At 40.6% G+C, this 20,486-nt stretch overlaps 1 protein-coding gene across 3 annotated transcripts; it reads left to right on the plus strand.

Moving 5' to 3' along the window:
- Positions 1-1,237: 1,237 nt before the first annotated feature.
- On the plus strand, positions 1,238-20,398 carry Prdx4 (peroxiredoxin 4). 3 transcript variants are annotated; one of them, XM_019205003.2, is made up of 8 exons: positions 1,238-1,330; positions 1,425-1,677; positions 6,712-6,829; positions 8,695-8,811; positions 15,217-15,339; positions 17,130-17,260; positions 18,944-18,978; positions 20,273-20,398. In XM_019205003.2, exons 2-8 carry the CDS (start codon positions 1,491-1,493, stop codon positions 20,321-20,323), a joined length of 762 nt encoding a protein of 253 aa, XP_019060548.1. In that variant the 5' UTR covers positions 1,238-1,330; positions 1,425-1,490; the 3' UTR covers positions 20,324-20,398. The 3 variants fall into 3 exon arrangements, with proteins under 3 accessions (XP_019060548.1, XP_010605440.1, XP_010605439.1); XM_010607138.1 differs by lacking the exons at positions 1,238-1,330; positions 1,425-1,677 and adding exons at positions 3,145-3,426; positions 20,031-20,077 and having other exon boundaries at positions 20,273-20,291; XM_010607137.3 differs by lacking the exons at positions 1,238-1,330; positions 1,425-1,677 and adding an exon at positions 3,145-3,426 and having other exon boundaries at positions 20,273-20,397.
- Positions 20,399-20,486: the final 88 nt, after the last annotated feature.

Below are 20,486 nucleotides of genomic sequence, written 5' to 3' on the forward strand. Positions count from 1 at the left end.
ATGAATGGGAAGATTAACAATGTTTTAGCCAGGAACTGTACTAAAGCTTTACTTTTAGGGGTGTAAAACAGTTATGAATATTTATTTAACTCACAGTTTATGTGGGTCACAAATTCAGGAATGGCTGGGGGTGGGGTCAGGCCCTGGGCATTTCATGAGCTGTAGTCGTGTTGCTAACAAGGGCTCCAGTTACCAGAACTAACAAGAGCTGGAAGATCTGCTTCCAGGGTGATACAGTCACAAGGCTGGCAAAGCGGTACCGAGAGTCCTGGAGAGGCCCCGTTTCTTTCTACATTGGCCTCTCAATGGTTGTTTGAATGTCCTCATGACTTGGTGGAAGACTTCTAGAATGAGACAGAGAGAAGTGTAGCAATACCATTACCTCAACAAAATCACCAAAACATCTTTAGAAAGCTTGGCTTATATCCCCTGCAAGTTAAGGATTATAGAGACTAGCAGTGGTGGCAAACCTATGGTACACATGTAATTTTTAAGACAAAATACGTTAGTGTATGAGTTGGTTTTTTCTAAACTAAAACCTTAGTATTCAGGTTTAATTGCACTGTTGGCACTTTGCGATAAAGAAGTGGGTTTTGGGTTGCAGTTTGGGCACTCATCTCTAAAGGTTTGCCATCACTGGACTAGTTTTTGACTCCCAGGCTGGGGCTGGAGCCTCTCTTGCCAAAAGGAACAATAAAATAGCAGTTTTACATTTATATAAAGTCAGGCTTTACATTTACCCTGTCATTTCAGTTTTACAACACAAGCAAAGTATTGCCTTCAATCTGCAGAAGCAGAAACTGAGGCTCGGAAAGGTTAAATACATTTCTCAAAGTTTCAATGCCAAAGTGAGTTATCAAAGCTCAGAACTGAACCTAGAAATGCTGAACCCAAAACCTACACTCTTAACTGCCATTTGTGGTGATTCTTAACCGTATTTGCCTATTTATGAAACTAGCGATACCCAAGGACCTGTGGAGTTGTGGTCCGTGCCTTTGATTGTTTCTTAACTCCCCAGGAGTGTCTAAGGTACACCCTGGGTTTAAAGAGCACTCCTCTGTGTGTGACAGTTTTTGTTATTAACGTGGGTACATGACACCAGATGGAGGGCAAGTGCCCAGAGGGCAGGGCTCCCGCCCCAAACCAGCCCCCCTGCTGGATGTTACTGTGACATCACAAAGGCTGCACAAATTTCATTGGCTGAAAACAACTGCCACTCATAACGTCAGCTGCCAAGGCAGTGGGACTGAGGGACACAGAGTTGGTGCCAGGGAGCTGGCCAACTTGGTCCCTCTCCCCAGTGGGCAGGAGGTACCCTGGGGCCCACTTGGTAAGCAGTCCCTGCTACCAACTGGGGCATCTCAGCTCGACCCCAGGGCAAACAGACAGAGGCATAACGCTCTCCCCACGCTTCCTTTCCCAAGGTCAATCTCAGAGGCCCAGTTCAGGGCCCAGAATTTAGGTTGGTAGCTGTTTATTGAGCAGTCACCATGGATCACCGAAGCCGACCACGAGGCGTAGGCTTGAGGGGGTCCCGAGCCTCTCGGGTCCCATTCCCCTTCTACGTGGAACAAGAAGCCAGGGAAGGAGAAGAATGGGAGCGAGAGCCACCTCGTCAGAGGCCTCCTCCTACCTATACACCTCCAGAAAGCGAAGAGCTGCAGGAAAATGTTATGGGTAAGGACGTGTTTTTCCTCCCCTCAGCACAAGAGAGCTGGCTTTATCCTTTGCCCACAGGAAGCAGGAAACAGGAAGCAGAAAGCAGAGCATAGTGGGAAGAAGCAGGGCGAGCAATGTTTGGAAAGGATAGATTTTCTGTCTCAAAGGGTTATCATAGGAGTAAGGTTATAACATATGAGAACAATTATGACACTGCTTACACAGAAAAAAAGAATAAATGTTTACTAGAGGAATAGAATGCAAGCCATTAAGCTTTGGGGCACAATAGCATGCAATGGGGCGGCTTTGTCGGATAAGAGGGTCTAACATTGGACAGGGACAGAGGCCGGAAGTGGATCGCTTCAATGGCAGGAAGCCAGTCTCGCGCAAAGCTTTGTGGGAAAGGTATGGGAGGAGGAGCACATCCAATTGAGGACCGGAAGCTTCATAATAACCCAAGGCGCAGGCGCAAAATGAAAGGGGAAAGTGGGGTTGCATGGAGGTTTTGGAGGTCGGAGAAGGCCTAGGATGGGTGATAGGATAATTGTCTCAAAATGGAACAACACTGTACTGGGAGAGGAGTTTTCTGGGACCTTTACAAGTCTTGATTTTTTTTTAAATGTCTCCCAAAACTGCCTATCGTTGTGTTTTAACTTTTCCCTAGATTTAAAAGAGCTGCAACTACAGAGAAGGGACATGCCACTGTTCGCACTACTAAAAGGGGAAATTATAGTAAAATATCTATTAGAATTCTCAAATGTATTCTTCCTATCTGAATCTTTGTAGCCTTTGACCACCTCTCCATTACCTTCCTTACTCTTCTCTTTGATGCCCCTCCTTTTCTATTTCCCTTTTGCTTTCATGCTATCTTTTTAAAACTTTTTTAGATTATACGAGAGAAAATATGCCGTATTTTTTTGAGCCAGCGTATTTGCTTAGTTTCAGTTCTGTTGTGTTCTGGGTACTGGGAATTGAACTTGGGGCCTTCACACTGAGCTACATCCCAGTCCTTTTTTTATTTTTTATTTTGAAACAGGAACTTTCCATCATCCAGTCCCAGACTCCTAGAGTGCTGGGATTACAAATGTGCACCACCACGCCCACTTTGGTTTGGTTTTAAGTGGATAGTGGGAAGGGGCTTTGTGAAAGAGATGGGCGTGGAAGGACATCTAAAACTAGAGGACCGCTGCAGGGGATTTTGAGGATGCCTTTCCAGAACTCGGCAAATCCGCCGAAGTCCGCCCCAAGGCGCAGGCGCAGGCGCAGTAGAAACATCAAAATGTCAACTGCTCATTAATGAGATACAGTGTGGAAAGGAATCCTGGCTTCATTCATCAGTATGAGCAGAATAACTTTTTATGGGATGTGCAGCGGCAGAATTTCAGGGGATAATTTCAAGCACAGAGAATTTTCTGGCTTTTATCATACTTTTTATGTAACGAATTAAATGTAGAATTACCTCCCAGCAGCCATTATACTGCGGGAGAAACCGCGCGCGCAACGAGGGACGCGTCTGCGCTCGCGTGGTCATGCAGGCTCCACAGCGGCTACAAGCCGAAATGACTCCGACCCCAAGCTGGAGCCGAAAGCTGCTGCCGCTGCTGCTGCTGTTCCTGCTGCAGATCGGGGCTCTGCGGGGCTTGGAGACAGAGAGGCCCCGGGCCCGCGAAGACGAGTGCCACTTCTACGCGGGTGGACAAGTGTACCCCGGGGAGGTGTCCCGGGTGTCGGTTGCAGACCACTCCCTGCACTTAAGCAAAGCCAAGAGTAGGTGGTGCCCTGCGGGGTGGGGGGAGCCGAAGACACGTGGACATTGCTCCGGGGGCTGTGGAGGTAGGGGGGCTGGGGTTGGGCGGCACTCCCTCGGCTGCCTCCTGGCCCGAGTCCGTCTGCTTCTTCTAGTGGGCTGGAGGGTGGGGGTGGGAGGTTCCAGTTGTGAAGAAAAGGATGGCTTCTACTGAACAGATTTTGGAAGAGTTAGTGGTTACCCCAAAAGCCACAGATGAGGGAAAGAAAGTGGCCCAAGCCCTGGGCTTGCAGGCACTGAGGGTGTTGTGCAAACGGAAACAACTTCCTCAAGCATCGTGAAGTGACTTGCGGCACGTCCTGTCTCTAATCCCGTACTCTTTCGGGGAAGCATGCATTGAATGGTTGAATAATGATTCACAGAAAGTTTGATCAAACAGAAAAGTGATGAAACAGAGCGTTCAGGTCAAATATTTCATTTTTCCTTTTTTGTTGTTGCATTTTATAAAGACTTTTATAAGCCATTTTTCCTAAAAGCTGTATAGGTCATTGATATTTTTTGTATGTTTGCACAAATCGTTTATAGAGTGTACTTTGGAGGGAGGAGGAAGGAGGCTGAAAGCTAGCACATTTGGGTTGATGATAAATCTCGTGGCTTATTTGTGTCCTGCCAGTTGGGCTTTGGATTATTTGCATTTCTGTCCAGTGTACAAAGCTTATGGCCACTTGCAGGAGGACACGTCAGACTAAGCAGATAATAAGAAAGTTGTGGACCCCTGCATCTGGATGTTAAGGTAGCCAAAAAGAACTGACCAGAAAAGGATACAAATAAAAGGCCATCCTTTGCTTGCTTTTGCATAAGCTACTTTTCCTACAGGTCATTTGACATTCGGTAGATGTGTGCTTGGCTTTTGTGGTGGTCAGGGCATGTTCTGTGCCAGTATTTAAAGAAAAAAGTAATGCTTTACCATTATGATTCCCCAGAGATAAGAGTATTGTTTTGAGTTAGAGTGAAGTGGGAATGATAAAGGAAAAAAACCTGTTTGCCTTCGTAAACATCTTTCATACTGCAAGTTAACTACATTTAGATTTTTGTATTTAGAAAGCAGTCTTGCGCTTTCAAAAATCACTATTCCCCAGTCCCATTGGTTTCATTTGCCTGGGAAAATATTTTGAAATACATCAGCCAATTAATTCTTTCCTGATTGTGTGTTTACTTCCCCTTGGAAAGAAATTCACTCCAAAGTTGCTTATGGAAGCAAATAATAATAGCTTTCCCTTTATCAGAAAACTTTTTCAGATTTTATGTACTTGCTACATCTGTGTCATTTGTAGACTCATGTAAAATTAGGGATACATGGACTTTTATTCATAAAATGAGATATTATAAAGCCATTAAGACCAAATTTTCAAATCGTCTTTAGTAACATGAAAAACTTGATACTTTGCCATTTCCTCTAAGAAAATAGAAGAAAAAAATAAATTGGGGGCAGGGACATAATCTTGGGCGTTTAAAAAAAGACTAGAAAACATGAAAGTATTCATCATTTGTTAATGCTGGGTGTGGTTCCAGCACTTGGGAGGCTGAGGCAGCAGGATTGCTGAGTTCCAGGCCAGCCTGGCTTACATAGTGAGACTCTGCCTCAAAAACAAAAACAAAAAACTGTTAAATCGGTAGGTATTATAAAGGGATTTAAATATTATTCTCTGCATCTCTGCATTTAACAGAATCTGTGTTAATTTTATAATTTATATTCAGGACAATTCTTGTTTACTTTTTAATAGATTACAGATTGCTTTGGGAATTCTATTTATAGATCTTAGCAAAGTAACTGCAATTCTTAAAAACCAAAATCTCCGAAGTTAATTTTTTGAATAAAATCTATTTTTCTGATATAGTTTTCCCAATATGCTCAAATCTTTAAGGACTGTCATTGTCGCAGATCATTAGAATTATCATAACCTCTTGAGTAGCATTTAATTCTTAAAAACCAAAATCTCCAAAGTTAATTTTCTGAATAAAATCTATTTTTCTGATATAGTTTTCCCAACATGCTCAAATCTTTAAGGACTGTCATTGTCACAGATTGTTAGAATTATCATAACCTCTTGAGTAGCATTTAAGCATATATCCTGTCTAAGGCTGCCTCTGGCCTTTACCTAATCAGATCAGCTTTATTTATGAGTTAGGCTGCTGGCTCAAGTAATCACATGTTATATATTAGCTTCACAGAGAAATTCATCCTCAGTTTGTCTCTTTTCAGAGTGACCACAAAGGCTGGCTGTCATACAGAAGTATAGGTGTTATTTTCTAGTAATTTTAGTCAAACTTGGAAGCAAGTATTGACTTCAGTGTATGTGATGGTTCTCAAAGTTATAAATGCATTAACAGCATGAAGCTATATTATCAAAGGGTATTGGCTACACTTACATTATGTCTTTACTAGAGAGCAGCACTAACTATTCAGATTCCATTAGGTCATTTGAAACCTGTTCAAGGGGCTTCTTTTTTTCTAAGCCCTCTAGGAAAATGATCCCATGGACTAGTGCATTTTTGCATTTCTTCCTCGTATGGGGTATCCTGTCTTTGGCAGGTCCTCCCCTGTGTAGGTAAGAAATTGGACAAACAATTAGTACTTCCAGAAAACTACCATGAAAAGCTAATTATTTGAAATGTAGAAGTTGATAACTTGGTGGTTGTGGGGGTTATAGTGAAATATCCAACAGGTTTCCTGCAGGCGTGGAGTGCAGGGAGTGAGCCTGGATAGAAAAGAAGGTGATTTCACCCCAGGTGAAATTGAGCATGTCCTCCTATTACGGACATTCGGCCACAACTCTGCTAGCTTCTTCAGCAGCTCTCCCTTGTGTCTGTTGCGAATACAATCACAGATACCTTCGTGATAACGAAGTTACAGCAGGTGTCCTGAAACATCGTTTCTACTCATCGTTATTTGAAATAAGTCATTAGATCACTGCTAGATCCTGTAGCTTTAAAGGATTGATAAAAGAACATGTAGTGCTGTATCACTAATTTAGGTTTTTATATTTTGATGGTTGCACTGGTTCCCATAATTCTGTGTATAGTATTTTACTTTATGAATTCAGTAACACTTAAGTTCTGAGAAGTCTTTGAGCTTCACCAGCCTGCCAGCAAGGTGTGGGGATGTAGCTCTAGTGGTAGCTCACTTGCCTAGCATGCACAAGGCCCTGGGTTCAGTCCCTTCCACCATCAAAAAAAAAAAGATAACCTCGTGCCATTATCAACTTTCGCATTATTACAGAACACCATGTCTTTTTCTTTCTTAGTTTCCAAGCCAGCACCTTATTGGGAAGGTACAGCTGTGATAAATGGAGAATTCAAGGAGCTGAAATTAACTGATTATCGTGGGAAATACTTGGTTTTTTTCTTCTACCCACTTGATTTGTAAGTAATACATGTAAATACAGCAGCTAGTAAAACCTCTGTCTTCTATCATTCATTATTCAGGAACATCAAATAGTAAGAAATTTCTATTCAACTGTCGGTTCTTCAAAAAGGCAAGCTGAAATAAGGAATTCAGAAAGATAGTTTTTTTGTTGTTGTTGCTTTTGTTTTTGATACGGGGGATCAAACTCGGATGAAGTTAGCAGATGGGAAGAATCTGAGGACAGAGTAAGAGATAAGAGAAGAAATCTTAGAATTGCCCAGGGTTGGGGATTGGGATGAGAAAGAGGGGTAAGTAGAGAAACCCTTGGAATGATTAGAGAAGCAGAAACAAAAAGGAAGCAGGGAGGCAGTTAAAGAAAGATGTCCACAAGCAGGGTATGGTGATACATGTCTGTAATCCTAGCACTTGGGAGGCTGAGACAGGAGGTTCACCTTGAGTTTGAGGCCAGCCTGAGCTGCATAGTGAGTTCAAGGCCAGTCTGAACTGTGTAGTGAGACCTTGTCTAAAAAAAAAAAAAATAAAGTCCATAGTCCTAAGGCCACAAAGGTTTCAACTATCAAACATTTCAATTAAAATTACTAATAAAAAAAATCTTACTGAGGGGCTGGGGATTTAGCTCAACAGTGCCACCACCTGCCTTGCAAGTGCAAGTTGTAAGTTCAATCCCTGGTACCCCCCAAAAAAATCTTACTGAGGAAAAAGGATAACATCTACCATGTATTTCAGAGTATAACCCATTGACCTCAGTCTCACTACTTTATACTTCAAGTCTATGCAGTTGTGCTCCCTGGACTTAATCCCCAGTGCAAGAAAGAAGAAAGGGAATGGGAAGGGAGGAGAGGAGAGAAAGAAACCTGCCTGATGGACAATTAGGATTCCAGCACAAGCTGTTCAACAGAAAACAATCCCACCCTCATCAGGAAGATCCATGCTTGCTAGACACTTAGCTATACCGGTAGGGTTAAAAGTTTTTACTTTTTTAAAGTGTTCCTTGGAACTCAGTTTAAGGAGTCCCTACCAGAAGATGAAAAATACTGCCCTAGGTAATAGTTGCTAAACATGTACTTCTGACAGCATGATGGTGTTAAGGTGTAAAACTCCTGCTGCACAGGGTGGGAGAGGACCTATATTGGAGGGGTGGGGGTTCTAGGAGAACACCGCCTAATCTACAAAATGCAGTTAGCACACACCTGTGATCCCAGCACTCGGGAGGCTGAGGCAAGAGGATCACCATGATCCTTGGCTAGCCTAGGCTACTAAAATACTGTCTCAAAACAAGCCAAAAAAATACAACTTTTACTTCAGATGGTAGTATAGGAATATATAAAACAATAGAGAAATGATGTAAAATTTGTATAGATTCCTTGAAAGCTATAAAGCTAATCAGGATGAGAGGGGAAGAGGAAGTAAAAAGAATTAAGATATGTTATATACATATACCAACATATAATCATTATTATGTACTACAAACATGTACTAGTGAAAAAGACCACAAAGCGTTAATAAAATTGGAATGCTCCTATAAGAGAGAAGAGAATATTGGTTGACCACTGAGTTATTGAGATATAATTGGGAACTCTGTAATATGTATTTATTAAATATTTGATCAAATGATAGTCTTTTTTGTTTTGTTTTTGCTTTTGTTTTTTTTTGCACTGGGGATTGAACTCAGGTCCTTGCACTTTCAAGCAGCAGAACCACTGAGCTAAATCCCAGCCCAAATGACAGTCTTTTAAGACAAAGAAGGCCCATATATAAAATTGTCCTTGAGGTCCATTTTTATATACTAAAAGTGTTTGCAAAAATTAAGTTATTTGAACATTCTTATTTGAGAATACTGAATTTTTTTTTTACCTTTCAGCACATTTGTGTGTCCAACTGAAATTATCGCTTTTGGTGACAGAATTGAAGAATTCAGATCCATAAATACTGAAGTGGTAGCATGCTCTGTTGATTCACAGTTCACCCATTTGGCCTGGTCAGTATTTTATACTTAAATTTGTAGCAAAAAATGAATGTATTTCCTTCTAAGTCATGTGCAGATAAACATGATAACACCATGTATCAGACATTTGGGGAATAGATTTATCTGAGAGCGATACAGTGAGCTGATAATTCAATGTAGTTATGGTAAAAATGCTTCAGAATTGTATCCATCCTTTCAAAATTGGGAAAAGTTAAATATAATGGATGTGATTTCCATAGCAAAAACTACTAGATTGTGTTATTACTTTGTTATGAACATTTGAGTAACATTTATCTGGAGGAGAAAATCTTTAAAGTATACCTTTTTGCGGGGGAGGTACTGGGGATCAAGCTCAGGATCTGGCGCTTGCCAGGCAGGTGCTGTGCCACTGAGCTAAATCCCTGGCACCTAAAATACGCCATTTTTCTTCTGTGCAGTTCTTGGGTATTAGTAAGTTAAAATCATAATACCTTTTATACTTTTCAAAAAGTAATTTTTAAAAAGTAATTATTTTAAATTCATTAGTCATGAAAAAATTTTTCCACCCACTTACAAAGAATTGCAAATCAGAATGGCAAAAGAGGCCATTTGTCACTGTCTAATTGGCCAAGATTTGAAAGATTGAAGAGGAAGGAAAAAGAATTACATGTTATGTACATGTTATGTACATGTACCAACTTCCCACAATGAATTTAATCATATACTGCAAATATGTACCTGTAAATATTTTTTTAATTTTGTTAAATTGATAAACTACATTGAATATTTATTGGCAAAAGTGTGAAGAATGGCATTTCAAGAGAGCAGTTCAGCAACATGTCTCAAAGTTTAAAACATGCATGTATGTGTGAGTAGTTTTTTTGCTTCTAATTTTGTGTGTAATAGAGATCATTCAAAATTCTTCTGGATTTAAAGTTTAAGGTTCAATTCACAAAAGTTACAAATTCAAAACAAGTTTTTCTCCACATATAATTACATATACATGTACACATATATGAGTATATATGAACAATTTTAATTGGGGCCAGGGATTTAGCTCAGTGGCACCACGCCTGCCTTGCGAGTGCAAGGTCCTGAGTTCAATACCTGGTACAAAATTTAAAAACTTATAATTCGTTAGGGGCTATAATTTCATTATCTTTCCTTAAATTAATTACTGGATAGGGGATGTAGCTCAGTAGTATAGCACTTCTCTGGCAGACACAAGGCCCCAGGGTTCAAGCCCAAGCACTACACAAAAAAAGAATTCCCTTTTCTCAGTTTTCAGCTGACGTGGTGGTGCATGCCTATAATGCCAGCACTTCGGTAGGCTAAGTTAAGAGGATCTTGAGTTCAAGCCCAGCCTGGGCAACTTAGCATTTTAGCAAGATCCTATCTCAAAAAGAATTTAAGGATGACCTAACCCCAATACTCCTTAAACTCTAATGAAATCAAAAGAGAAGTACTCACAAAGCCATTCCTGGATTCCCTGATTCCAAAACCAGAAAAGGACACAAACAAAAATACAGCCCACTCTCCTTAATGAATATAGACACAAAAATCTTCAATGAGATACTGACAAACAATGCAGCAAATCATCAAAAAGGTCATATATCACGACCAAGTAGGATTCACCCCATGGATGAAGAAATGCTTCAACATATACAAATCAATAACTGTAATTAATCACAGAAAGAAGGATAAAAATCACATGATCATCTCAATAGATGCAGAAAAGGCCTTTGATGAAACCCAGCATCCATTCATGACAAAAACTCTGAAGAAAACAGATGTACAAGGACCTTATCTCAATCTGATAAACCATTTATGGCAAACCTGCTGTCGATATCATTAAATGGGGAGAAGCTAAAAGCTTTCCCTCTAAAATCAGGAACAAAACCACCACTCCTGTTCAATATAGTTCTCAAAACAGCCCCACAGCAATCAGACAAGAAAAAGAAATAAAAGGGATATGTATAGGAAAGGAAAAAGTTAAATTTTCATTATTTCCAAATGACATGGTCCTCTCTTTACAAGGCCCAAAACATTCCCCTAAAAGACTCCTAGAATGAAAAAACAAATTTAGTAGGTGTTTTAGTTACCTTTCTTACTGATAAAAATACCCAATGTTCATAGTTAAGGGAGGAAAGGTTTACTTGACTCACAGTCTGTGGAGGTTTCAGTCCATAGTCAGCTAGCTCCAAGGCAGGGCAGCATAGCAGACAAGCATCAAATACAAGGAGCAGTTCATGGTGGGCAAAAGGTAGCAAAGCAAGGGACAAGACAAACTTCCTTCTGTCCCTTATATTGTATGCAGGCTACCCACTCTAGGATAGGTGTAGCACTCACACCCTTAATCCTAGCCAGAACTAGGCCAAACCAATCAGTGGACTGATTTAATAATCATGCACCCTTGATCCCAGCACCACACACTCTAGAGTCACCTCTGAAAAGTGCCCCCCACCCATGACTGCATGAGGCTCTAGGGGGATATCTAGAAACAAACCATAACATTCCACCCCTGCCCCACCCAAGGACTCACTCACATCCTTTTATGTAAAAGTCATTTAGTTCATCTCTAAGAGTTGCCCAAAGTCTAACAGTTTCAGCATTGCTGAAAAGTCCAAGTCCAGAGTCTCTTCTCAAATGTAAGGCAAAGTCTTAGCTGCAAGCCCCTGTAAAATGAAAAGAAAGTTATACTTCCAACAGTCAATGGCACAAGATAGACATTGCCATCGAAAGTTGCAAACAGGGATAGCAAGGAATAGGAACAAAGCAAGATCAAAATACAGCAGGGCAAACATTAAATCCTACAGTTCGTGTCCAGCATCTGAGGCAATCTGTGGCAAGATATGAACTTGAAAGGGCTTGATGTCTCTGCCCCTATAGCACAATGGGCGATTGTATCTCCCATAACCTCTCTTGGGCCAGATCTGTTCATTCTTTGCAGCTTTCCTCAAATAATCCACGTTCCTGGCTTCTCCAGATGTCTGGGGTTTCTCCTGCTCCTTTACCTTCACACATTGCCCTGTCAGGGACACACTGCCTGGCCTCCCAAGCCTTCTGAAATCTGGATGCAAGCCTTCCTGACTTCACAACTCTTACATTCTGCATGCACCTAAAACCAGCACTATGTGGATGAGGCCAAGGTCTGCCACCAGCTGAAATAGTAGCCAGGCTTCCTTCCCTCTTGGCTGTAAAGATCCAGTGCCTATGACCCAAATCCGAAGGAAGAATGGAACATGGTGCTGTGAAGCTTTCTTCTCAAAACAAAGTCTTTCACTTTTGCAATTTTGAGGCTGTAGGGAGTGGAGTCCTGCTACTTCTTGTGATACCCTCAGGCCATCTTTTCTATTCCCTGGTTCCGTCTCAGCAATCAAGATCTCTGTTACATCTTGGCAGGCTGCCTCTTTACTGAAACTTCCTCTTTGGCCAAACTCAAAATGTTTTAAATCATTCTCCTGGGCTCTTTGCTCTTGTCAACATAAATCTGGCTAAAAGCCCCCAACAGTAGCCATGCCAACACCTCAACATTAGACTGCCTTGAAATTCTTCTACAAGATTAATTAGTCTGCCACCTTTAATCTCAGTCTCAGGCAAAGTCTCTGGACATGAGCAAAGTGCAGACAAACTCTATGCCAAGGTATAACACACATTAGAGTCCAACGGACAGTGCAGTCCTTCCCAGCAGATACCTCCTGAGCCTGCCTGGTCTTGACTAACAGGATTTCTATCAGCCTTCTGGTCTATGCTCTGACCAGAATCTCTCAAGTACAGCCTAAGGCCTTCCAGTTCTACTTTTTCAGCAGGCATCTTCAAACCTTTCCTAACTCTTCCCCTTCCCACAAGAGAGTTCCAAAGGCTCCTAAACCACACAGTTAGGTACAGGCAGAGCAACGACCCTGCTTCTCTGGTACCAAATTCTGTTTTAGTTCCTTTTCTTGTTGCTGAGACAAAATACCCAACGCCTACAGTTAAGGGAGGAGAGGTTTATTTCGCTCATGGTTTGTAGAGGTTTCAGTACATAGCTGGCTCCAAGGCAGGGTGGCATGGCAGGCAGAAAGTAGCAAAGCAAGCAAGGGACAAGACAAGCCTCTTTCTGTCCCTTATATTGTATGCAGGCTACCTGCCCTAGGGCAGGCGTAGCACTCACACCCTTAATCCTAGCCATAGCTATCCAGTCAGTGATTTAATAATCACACACCCTTGATCCCAGCACCACACACTCTAGATTCAGCCACTTCTGAAAAGTGCCCCCCACCCATGACTGCATGGGGCCTTGGGGGAACATCTAGGCACAAGTCATAACAGTATGGTAACAGAATGCAAAATCAACACACAAAAATCAATACCATTCCTGTACTTGAGTAATAAACTCACCAGGCCAGGCGTGGCACACACCTGTAATCCCAACACTCAGAAGGCTGAAGCAGGAGGATTGCTGTAAATTTAAGGCCAGCCTTGGCTATATCATAGGTTCAAGGCCAGCCTGAATTACAAATCAAGACCCTGTCTCAAACAATAAAAATAAACTCACTAAGAAAGAAATTAGGAAAATACTATCTTTCACAATAGCTTCAAGACGAAGTAAAAATTTGGTTTACAAGAAAAATTTGTTCCATTCATAATCCAAAGCACCTGTATATCAAAGCAGCAAGAAGCCAGGCATGGTGATACACACCTGTCATCCTAACACTTGGGAGGCTGAGGCAGGAGGATCACTGCAAGTTCGAGGCCAAGCTGGACTACGTTGTGAATTCAAGGCTAATCTATGTAGTGAGACCCTGTCTCAAAAAAAACAGAGAGAAGAACCAGTTGTGATCATATGACTTTCAGTGTGCCGTACTACTCTTATTGTAATACATGACTCATTTATCAAGGTAAAGTTTATTAGAAATATGTACTCAACTTCTGGAACACTCGCAGAAAAAGTTACTCATAATCCAAGGTTTGACTATACTTTGAAATTAACCTAACCAAGAAAATGAAAGACCTCTACAACCAAAACTACTCCACACACAAAAAAAAAATGAAGACAGCAGAAAATGGAAAGATATCCCCTGTTCCTGCATAGGCAGAACAAATATTGTCAAAATGGCTACACTCCCAAAATTTACAAACAGAATGAATGCAGTGACAATCAAAATACCAGCGGCAAGCTGGGTGTAGTGGCACATGCCCATAGTCCCAGCACTTGGAGGCTGAGGCAGAAAGATCGCCTGAGTTTGAGGCCAGCCTGGACTACATAGTGAGACCCTGTCTCAAAAAAGCAAAAAATGTATATATAGGGAGAGAGAGAGCTAAATAAAAGGTAGAGAAGAAGAAATAGCTAAATAGATCTTTTGCATATGGAAAAGGGACCAAGAGATGGAGAGAGAGGATAAGAAAATAAGAGGAATTCCATGAGGAATGTGATCATTACATAGTACAAATATGTACTCATAAAAAAAACAATGTAAAAATAAATAAAAAGTATGAAGAGGGCTGGGAATGTAGGCTCAATGTAGAAGACCTGGGTCCAATCCCTAGTACCAGCCCCCTCACCAAGAAAAAGAAAGTATCTCAATTTTCAGACAAACCTTTTCAAACACTTAGACAAAAATCTCCTGAACATTAATTAAAAGTAACTTAATATCTAAATATTTACTGATTAGTTCTTAATACCAAAAATACTAAACCTAGGCTTGTTTGCATCACCTTTCCTACTATGATTCTAAATCTTCCCAGGTATAAAAAATGTCTGTAGGAAAAACTGGATTATCTCAAGATAATTTGGGATCACTTTCCCAAGAGAATCTGGGGCTGTGTTCTCAGCTAGATAGGTCTCATACCACTCAAGGCTTCTATGTCTTAGGGTGGTGGAACTGGGCCCACAGACATCTGGGACAGGATTGCCTTGGTCTCTTGGTACTGTGTCGGTGCCCTCCTTTTAGGACCTCAGCCCTCGAGCTCTGTGGCCTTAACTTACAGAGCACTTCATTCTGAGGATGGCAACTAACTTTCTCCACCTATTCCTGAAGACACTGCATTGCTTTGCCTCTCAAGCCTTTGTCTTCTGATCACATTTCTGAAGTTACACTTGTGGCAGTGTATATCACGTGATCTGTCAAGTCCACATCTAGAAATTAATCAGATAAGCATACAGAGTTGGGAATAAAAGGATGTCTCCATGCAAACAGTTTACTGTCTATCAGTAGAGATTTGTAAAATACAGTTTTTCCATTCATTAAAAATGGGTTTTATGTACCAATATTTAGAGCTTGAAATGAACATATTGTTAAATGGGGAAAAGACAATAGTAAGTGATTAGCCTGACGTTGTTAGAGAAGGAATGTATATATTGAATGTGTTCACATAGGTGCCTATGCAAAGACTGCTGGCTGTTTGAATGCATGCAGTAAACTCAGCTCTCAGAGGAAAGTGTTTTGTGTGTTACAGGATTAATACCCCTCGAAGACAAGGAGGCCTGGGGTCGATAAGAATTCCACTTCTTTCGGACCTGAACCATCAGATCTCAAAGGACTACGGTGTCTATCTAGAGGACGCAGGCCACACTCTGAGGTCCTTTTCTGTGGTTTATATGATGAAAAACCCAAGTACATTTATAATCCTCTGGAATTGGATGTTGTTTATAAGTTAGAAGATACAAATTTTGATCAAGAAGTATTTGCTCCACTTGGCAGAAATGTTGCAGATATTCTTTAAAATAACCACTGGGTGATCTAAATTACATTGTTGAACCTGGAAGGTTATTTAGAGGTCTTTGTCCAACCCTGTCTTTTTACAGATAAAAGACAGATGCCGAGCCAGGCATGGTGGTGCATTCCTGCAATTCCAGCACTGGGAAAGAAGAGGCAGGAGGGTCACTTAAGAGTTTGAGGCCAACCTGAACTACATTGTGTAACCCTGTCTCAAAAAACCAAACTAATAATAATCATACATACATACATATAATTATCATAATACTTAAAAAACCTGTGTCTTTGGAATGAGAAAATTAAAGTAATATCTTTCGGGGGTTGAGAAAGGGTTTGCTATGTAGCCTAGGCTGGCCTCGAACTTGCAATAATCGGTCTCAGCCTCCTGAGTGTAGGGATGACAGGTGTCACCATGCCCAGCCAAAGCAATGGTTTTTTTTCTTTCTTTCTTTCTTTCCTTCTTTCTTTTCTTTTATCTTTTTTCTTTTTCTTTTTCTTTTCTTTTCTTTTTTTTTCTTTTTTTTTCTTTTTTTTTTTTGTACCAGGGGTCAAACTCAGGACCTTGCACTTGCTAGGCAGGCACAGTGCCTTTGAGCTAAATCCCCGGCCCTAAAGCAATATTTTAACCAGCTGCTCTCACTGAGTTATTTGAGCTAATACATGCCAACATCATTCTTTGAAAAACAGTAGTTTTAGCCTAGCTAAGTTGTGGTTTTCTTATAATTACATTGCTAATTTACTCTGCAGTGCCAGTAACTTTAAATGTTTCATGTGAAAGTGTCAGTTTTTTAAATCCTGTTTTTATAACAGCTTTATTCAGATACAAGTCATATATCATACAATTCACCCATTTAAAGAATACAGTTCAGTGCTTTTTAGTATATTCACAGAGTTGTGCGGCCATCACCAGAATTTTAGAGCATTTTCATTACTCTGAAAAGAAGCCCTGCACCCATTAGCAGTCCGTCCTTATTCCTCTCAGCCCTAGACAGCTATTCGTGTACCCTGAGGCTGCACGGCTGCCCAGGGTGGGCGTTTCATGTAAGTGGAAGCCTGCAGTAGGTGTACTGTGGTTGTCAGCCTCTTCACTCAGCACGTTCTCAGGCCCGCCCATCCTCTATCATGCTGCACTGTCTCGGTTTCTCTCCTCTGTGCCTGCCAGGTCCCTAAGGTTTTCTGCTTTCATAAAGTATTACTAGGTTAATTCCCAAAGAGTAAGTATGTCACTAAAAAGACAGGCAGTTTTAAAATGTGGAATTATTTGAATGTTGACAGGCTAAAATTAGTACTGTTTTTAGTTCTTTTAACCTTATTTGAACCATTTCTTTTTTAAATTGTTTTTATTTCCAAAGAGATATATGCACATCATTTTTTTCAAGTCATATAATCTTAAGCAACTGTAAATGCTACAGTACATTTCATAGCCAAAATCAACTTGAAAGCTACCTTTTAAGAGTGGTTATCCCAAATCCCACAGTAGATGGAGAAGGAGGTTCCTGTATGTCCACACATGTGTACTGGTAGATAGGGAGTGAACTGTTAGTTCTGTATAGCGTCCTTCCATGTGGATGGATGGTACAGGGATTCACATTAACTAATACTTGTCTTAACTGAGAAACAGTGGCCTCACATCTGCCCTTCTTTGTTTCACAGAGGCCTCTTCATTATTGATGACAAAGGAATCCTGAGACAGATTACTCTGAATGACCTTCCTGTGGGCAGATCAGTGGACGAGACCCTGCGTTTGGTTCAGGCATTCCAGTACACCGACAAACATGGAGAAGGTATCGTGCCGCCTCTTAGTGGGGGAGATAGCAGCATAATTCATTTGGTTTCTTATCCTGAAGATAATTTGGAAGGATCCAAAGTCTTTTGACTGTTTTCAATTTATTCGATCCTTTTAGGAAACCAAAGTATTATTTAAAGTGCTTTCAACAGTATATCACTATTCTGCTTCCTGGATAAGAAGTAAAAATGCTCAATATTTACACAGACATTTTGGATAAACTCAGAGAAAAGTCTGTGCTACTACAGTTTTGAAACCATGGTTCTGTAAACTTAAAATGTGCCACTATGGCACATGATACTGATGTAGGTTTCATTTGCACATGTACATTATTCGATTTGGCATTTTAAGTAATGTAACCCTGTGGTTATTCCGTTTCACACTGGGAATCTATAAATTCCTCCTTTTACTCTAAGTTTTATCAGTAGCTAAATGAAAAAAGTGAGATTTTGCTCAAATAGAACCTATGTAACTCAGTGCCTGAGTCAGGGTGCCTCCCACAGTCTGTGGACAGAAGAGCATGGTTATCAGTCCTAGGCACTGCAAGACAGGAGGGAGACAGACAAGCTTATGAAAAGTGTGTCAGTTCAGGGGTCATTGCTGTGCCTTTTCAGCTCACCAGTTGACCAAACTTTCCAACTTTTTAGAGAGGAATTCCACTTAGTTTCTCATATTGAAAATGTAACTATAAATAAGTAAAGGAGCAAAATAATACATAGATAATAGGAATCAGGGAGATAGCTCTTTCATAAAAGGGAAGGGGACCAAGAGAAGGAGGGAAAGGAGGCAGAGGGGAGGGGAAGGGGATGAAAAAAGGATTAAGCTGTATGGTACACCTGCACCAATTCCCCATGAGGAATGCAAACATGGGCTAATAAAAATTTCAAAAATAAAAATGTAGCTAAGCATAATTGTTAAAAATGGAAATAGATTACCCGCCTGCCAATCAGCTCCATGACTAAAATTTCCTAGTGTGAACAGGTAAGCTAACAGAAGGCAAGTACTAGCCAAGCATAATGACTCATGCCTATAATCCCAGCACTGTGGGAGGCTGAGGCAGGAAGATTACAAGTTCGAGCCCAGCCTGAGCAATGTAGGGAAGACCCTATCTCTAAATAAAAAAGGAGGGGGGGGGTGTTTGCAGGGGATGTAGCTCAGTGCAGAGGCCCTAGGTTCAGCTTCTAGTACCAAAAAAACAGTCGAGTGCTTGGTGCTTGTTGGTCTGGAAATACCATTAACATTCTATTTCAGTTTAATGTAGAAACAAAAAGTTCAAAAATTGTGTTACTTTTCTCTCGTTGCTCAGACAAAATACCCAACACCCAAAGTTAAAGAGGAAAGAGTTTCTTTAGCTCACAGTTTGTGGAGGTTTCAGTCCATAATTGGCTGGCTCCAGGGCAGGGTGGCACATGGCAAAGGCGCATCGCAGAGGAGAAACAGTTCATGGCGCCCACATGATAGCAAAAGCAATAGGGAACTTACCAGCGTCTTTTTGCTGCTTTAATCTTACCCAGATGACTAGTGCCCTTGAGCCTAGCATTGCATCATGAATCAGTTGAAGCATCACACAGTCCATCAAGCCTGTGACCACGAGAGGCTTGTGGAGGACATCTAGATATAACTTGAAGGAAAACTAAATTCTGTTGGTAAACTCTCTTTTGTCCACTTTTTTCCCTTTTAGTCTGCCCTGCTGGCTGGAAACCTGGTAGTGAAACAGTAAGTCATGTTGATTTTTCTGTTAAGGGCATGGCTAGAGCTCAAAAAGCAATATGCTAACCTTCGGGTAAGCTTTCCTGGTCACAGAACTGTCTCGATTTCATGGGTATAGTAAACATTGCCACGTAGTCTTGGAATACAGACATTTCTCCAAACTGGAGGAAGAACATATGAAACTGGAAAACACAGAATATGGGATTTGGTGCTGTGAATTTTAAAACGAAGTGTCCAGAGAAATATACTCTTCCAAAAGACAAAAACAAAAGGCAGAGTGGAGACTTGGAAGAGCAAATTTATTTTATGGAATTTCTTCAGATTTTATGATTAAGAAAACAATCATAAGCAAACCCTTCCTATATGTAGTAAAAAGGCTTAGAGAAAATCTGGTTTAAAGAACATCGAAATGTCATAGGAAGAAAGAAAACATTGAATCAGGTACACTATTTTAGGGAGGCTGTATAATTTATAGACAATCTCTCAAGTAGTCTCTGGCCAAAATGCAGTTTGGAAACTTGCTTAAACATCTTTAGATTATTATCTTCTAAAATCAACAGTTTTAGCCAGGTGTAGTGGCACACACCTGTAATCACAGCACTCGGGAGGTTGAGGCAGGAGGAACTCTGAATTCAAAACCGGCCAAGGCTACATTGTGAGTTAAAGGCCATAGTGAGAGCCTGTCTTAATATGTTGTACATTAACATAGAAAGTAACATAATGTGAAGTCAAATCATATTAGAAATATTACTTCAAGTCTAAAGTTTCTAAGGCTATGATACTCTTAGAAGGAACACTTTTTCTTCAGCATATTCATTCTCTAGTTATTGAAGATAATATTTTTGAATTCTTCATTTTTGGTTTTGTTTTTTTTTTAATTTGAAGTTTAAGATTAAAAAGTTGCACTCCAGACCTCCAAAACTTCATTTGCCTACCCTCTTAGTGAACACAGCACCCTCTTTTCAGGCTGTTGTAGCATACCATCATTTAATCAGCAAATGATTTTCCAAATACATTAACATCTGTAGCCATGCTCTCAATGTGTTTGATTTAACTAGATCAAACCCGAAGATGCCATGAAAGCCTGGTGGCCAAGAGAAGAGCTGTAAGTAAATTTTGTGGCACTGGAGTACAGATGTTAATTTATTAAAATTATTTGCATTTGGGGGTCACTGAGATTGAGTAGGTAGGACAGATCCAGTTTTGTCGAGAGATGGGCAACTAATACCAGACTACTAGTAATGTACTTTGGCTTTTGAAGTGAATAAATTGGGTTTTTTCTTATTTTTGTTTTTAACAGATAATTCCAGATCCAGCTGGAAAACTGAAGTATTTCGACAAACAAAATTGAAAAATACTTCAAGTTACGAGGCTTCAAGGTTCTCAATAAAGGTCACCGTTTCATTACCACATTGCATTACAGTAGTCATTTCTAAAAAAAAATCCATGTCACACTCCCAAAGATATTTACTGTTAAGGGTAGACAGTGACACCAAAAAAAAAAAAAAAAAAAA

This window comes from Fukomys damarensis, unplaced genomic scaffold (genome assembly GCF_012274545.1).
Source record: "Fukomys damarensis isolate Sample0158 unplaced genomic scaffold, DMR_v1.0_HiC HiC_scaffold_39, whole genome shotgun sequence".
NCBI classification, from domain to species: domain Eukaryota; kingdom Metazoa; phylum Chordata; class Mammalia; order Rodentia; family Bathyergidae; genus Fukomys; species Fukomys damarensis.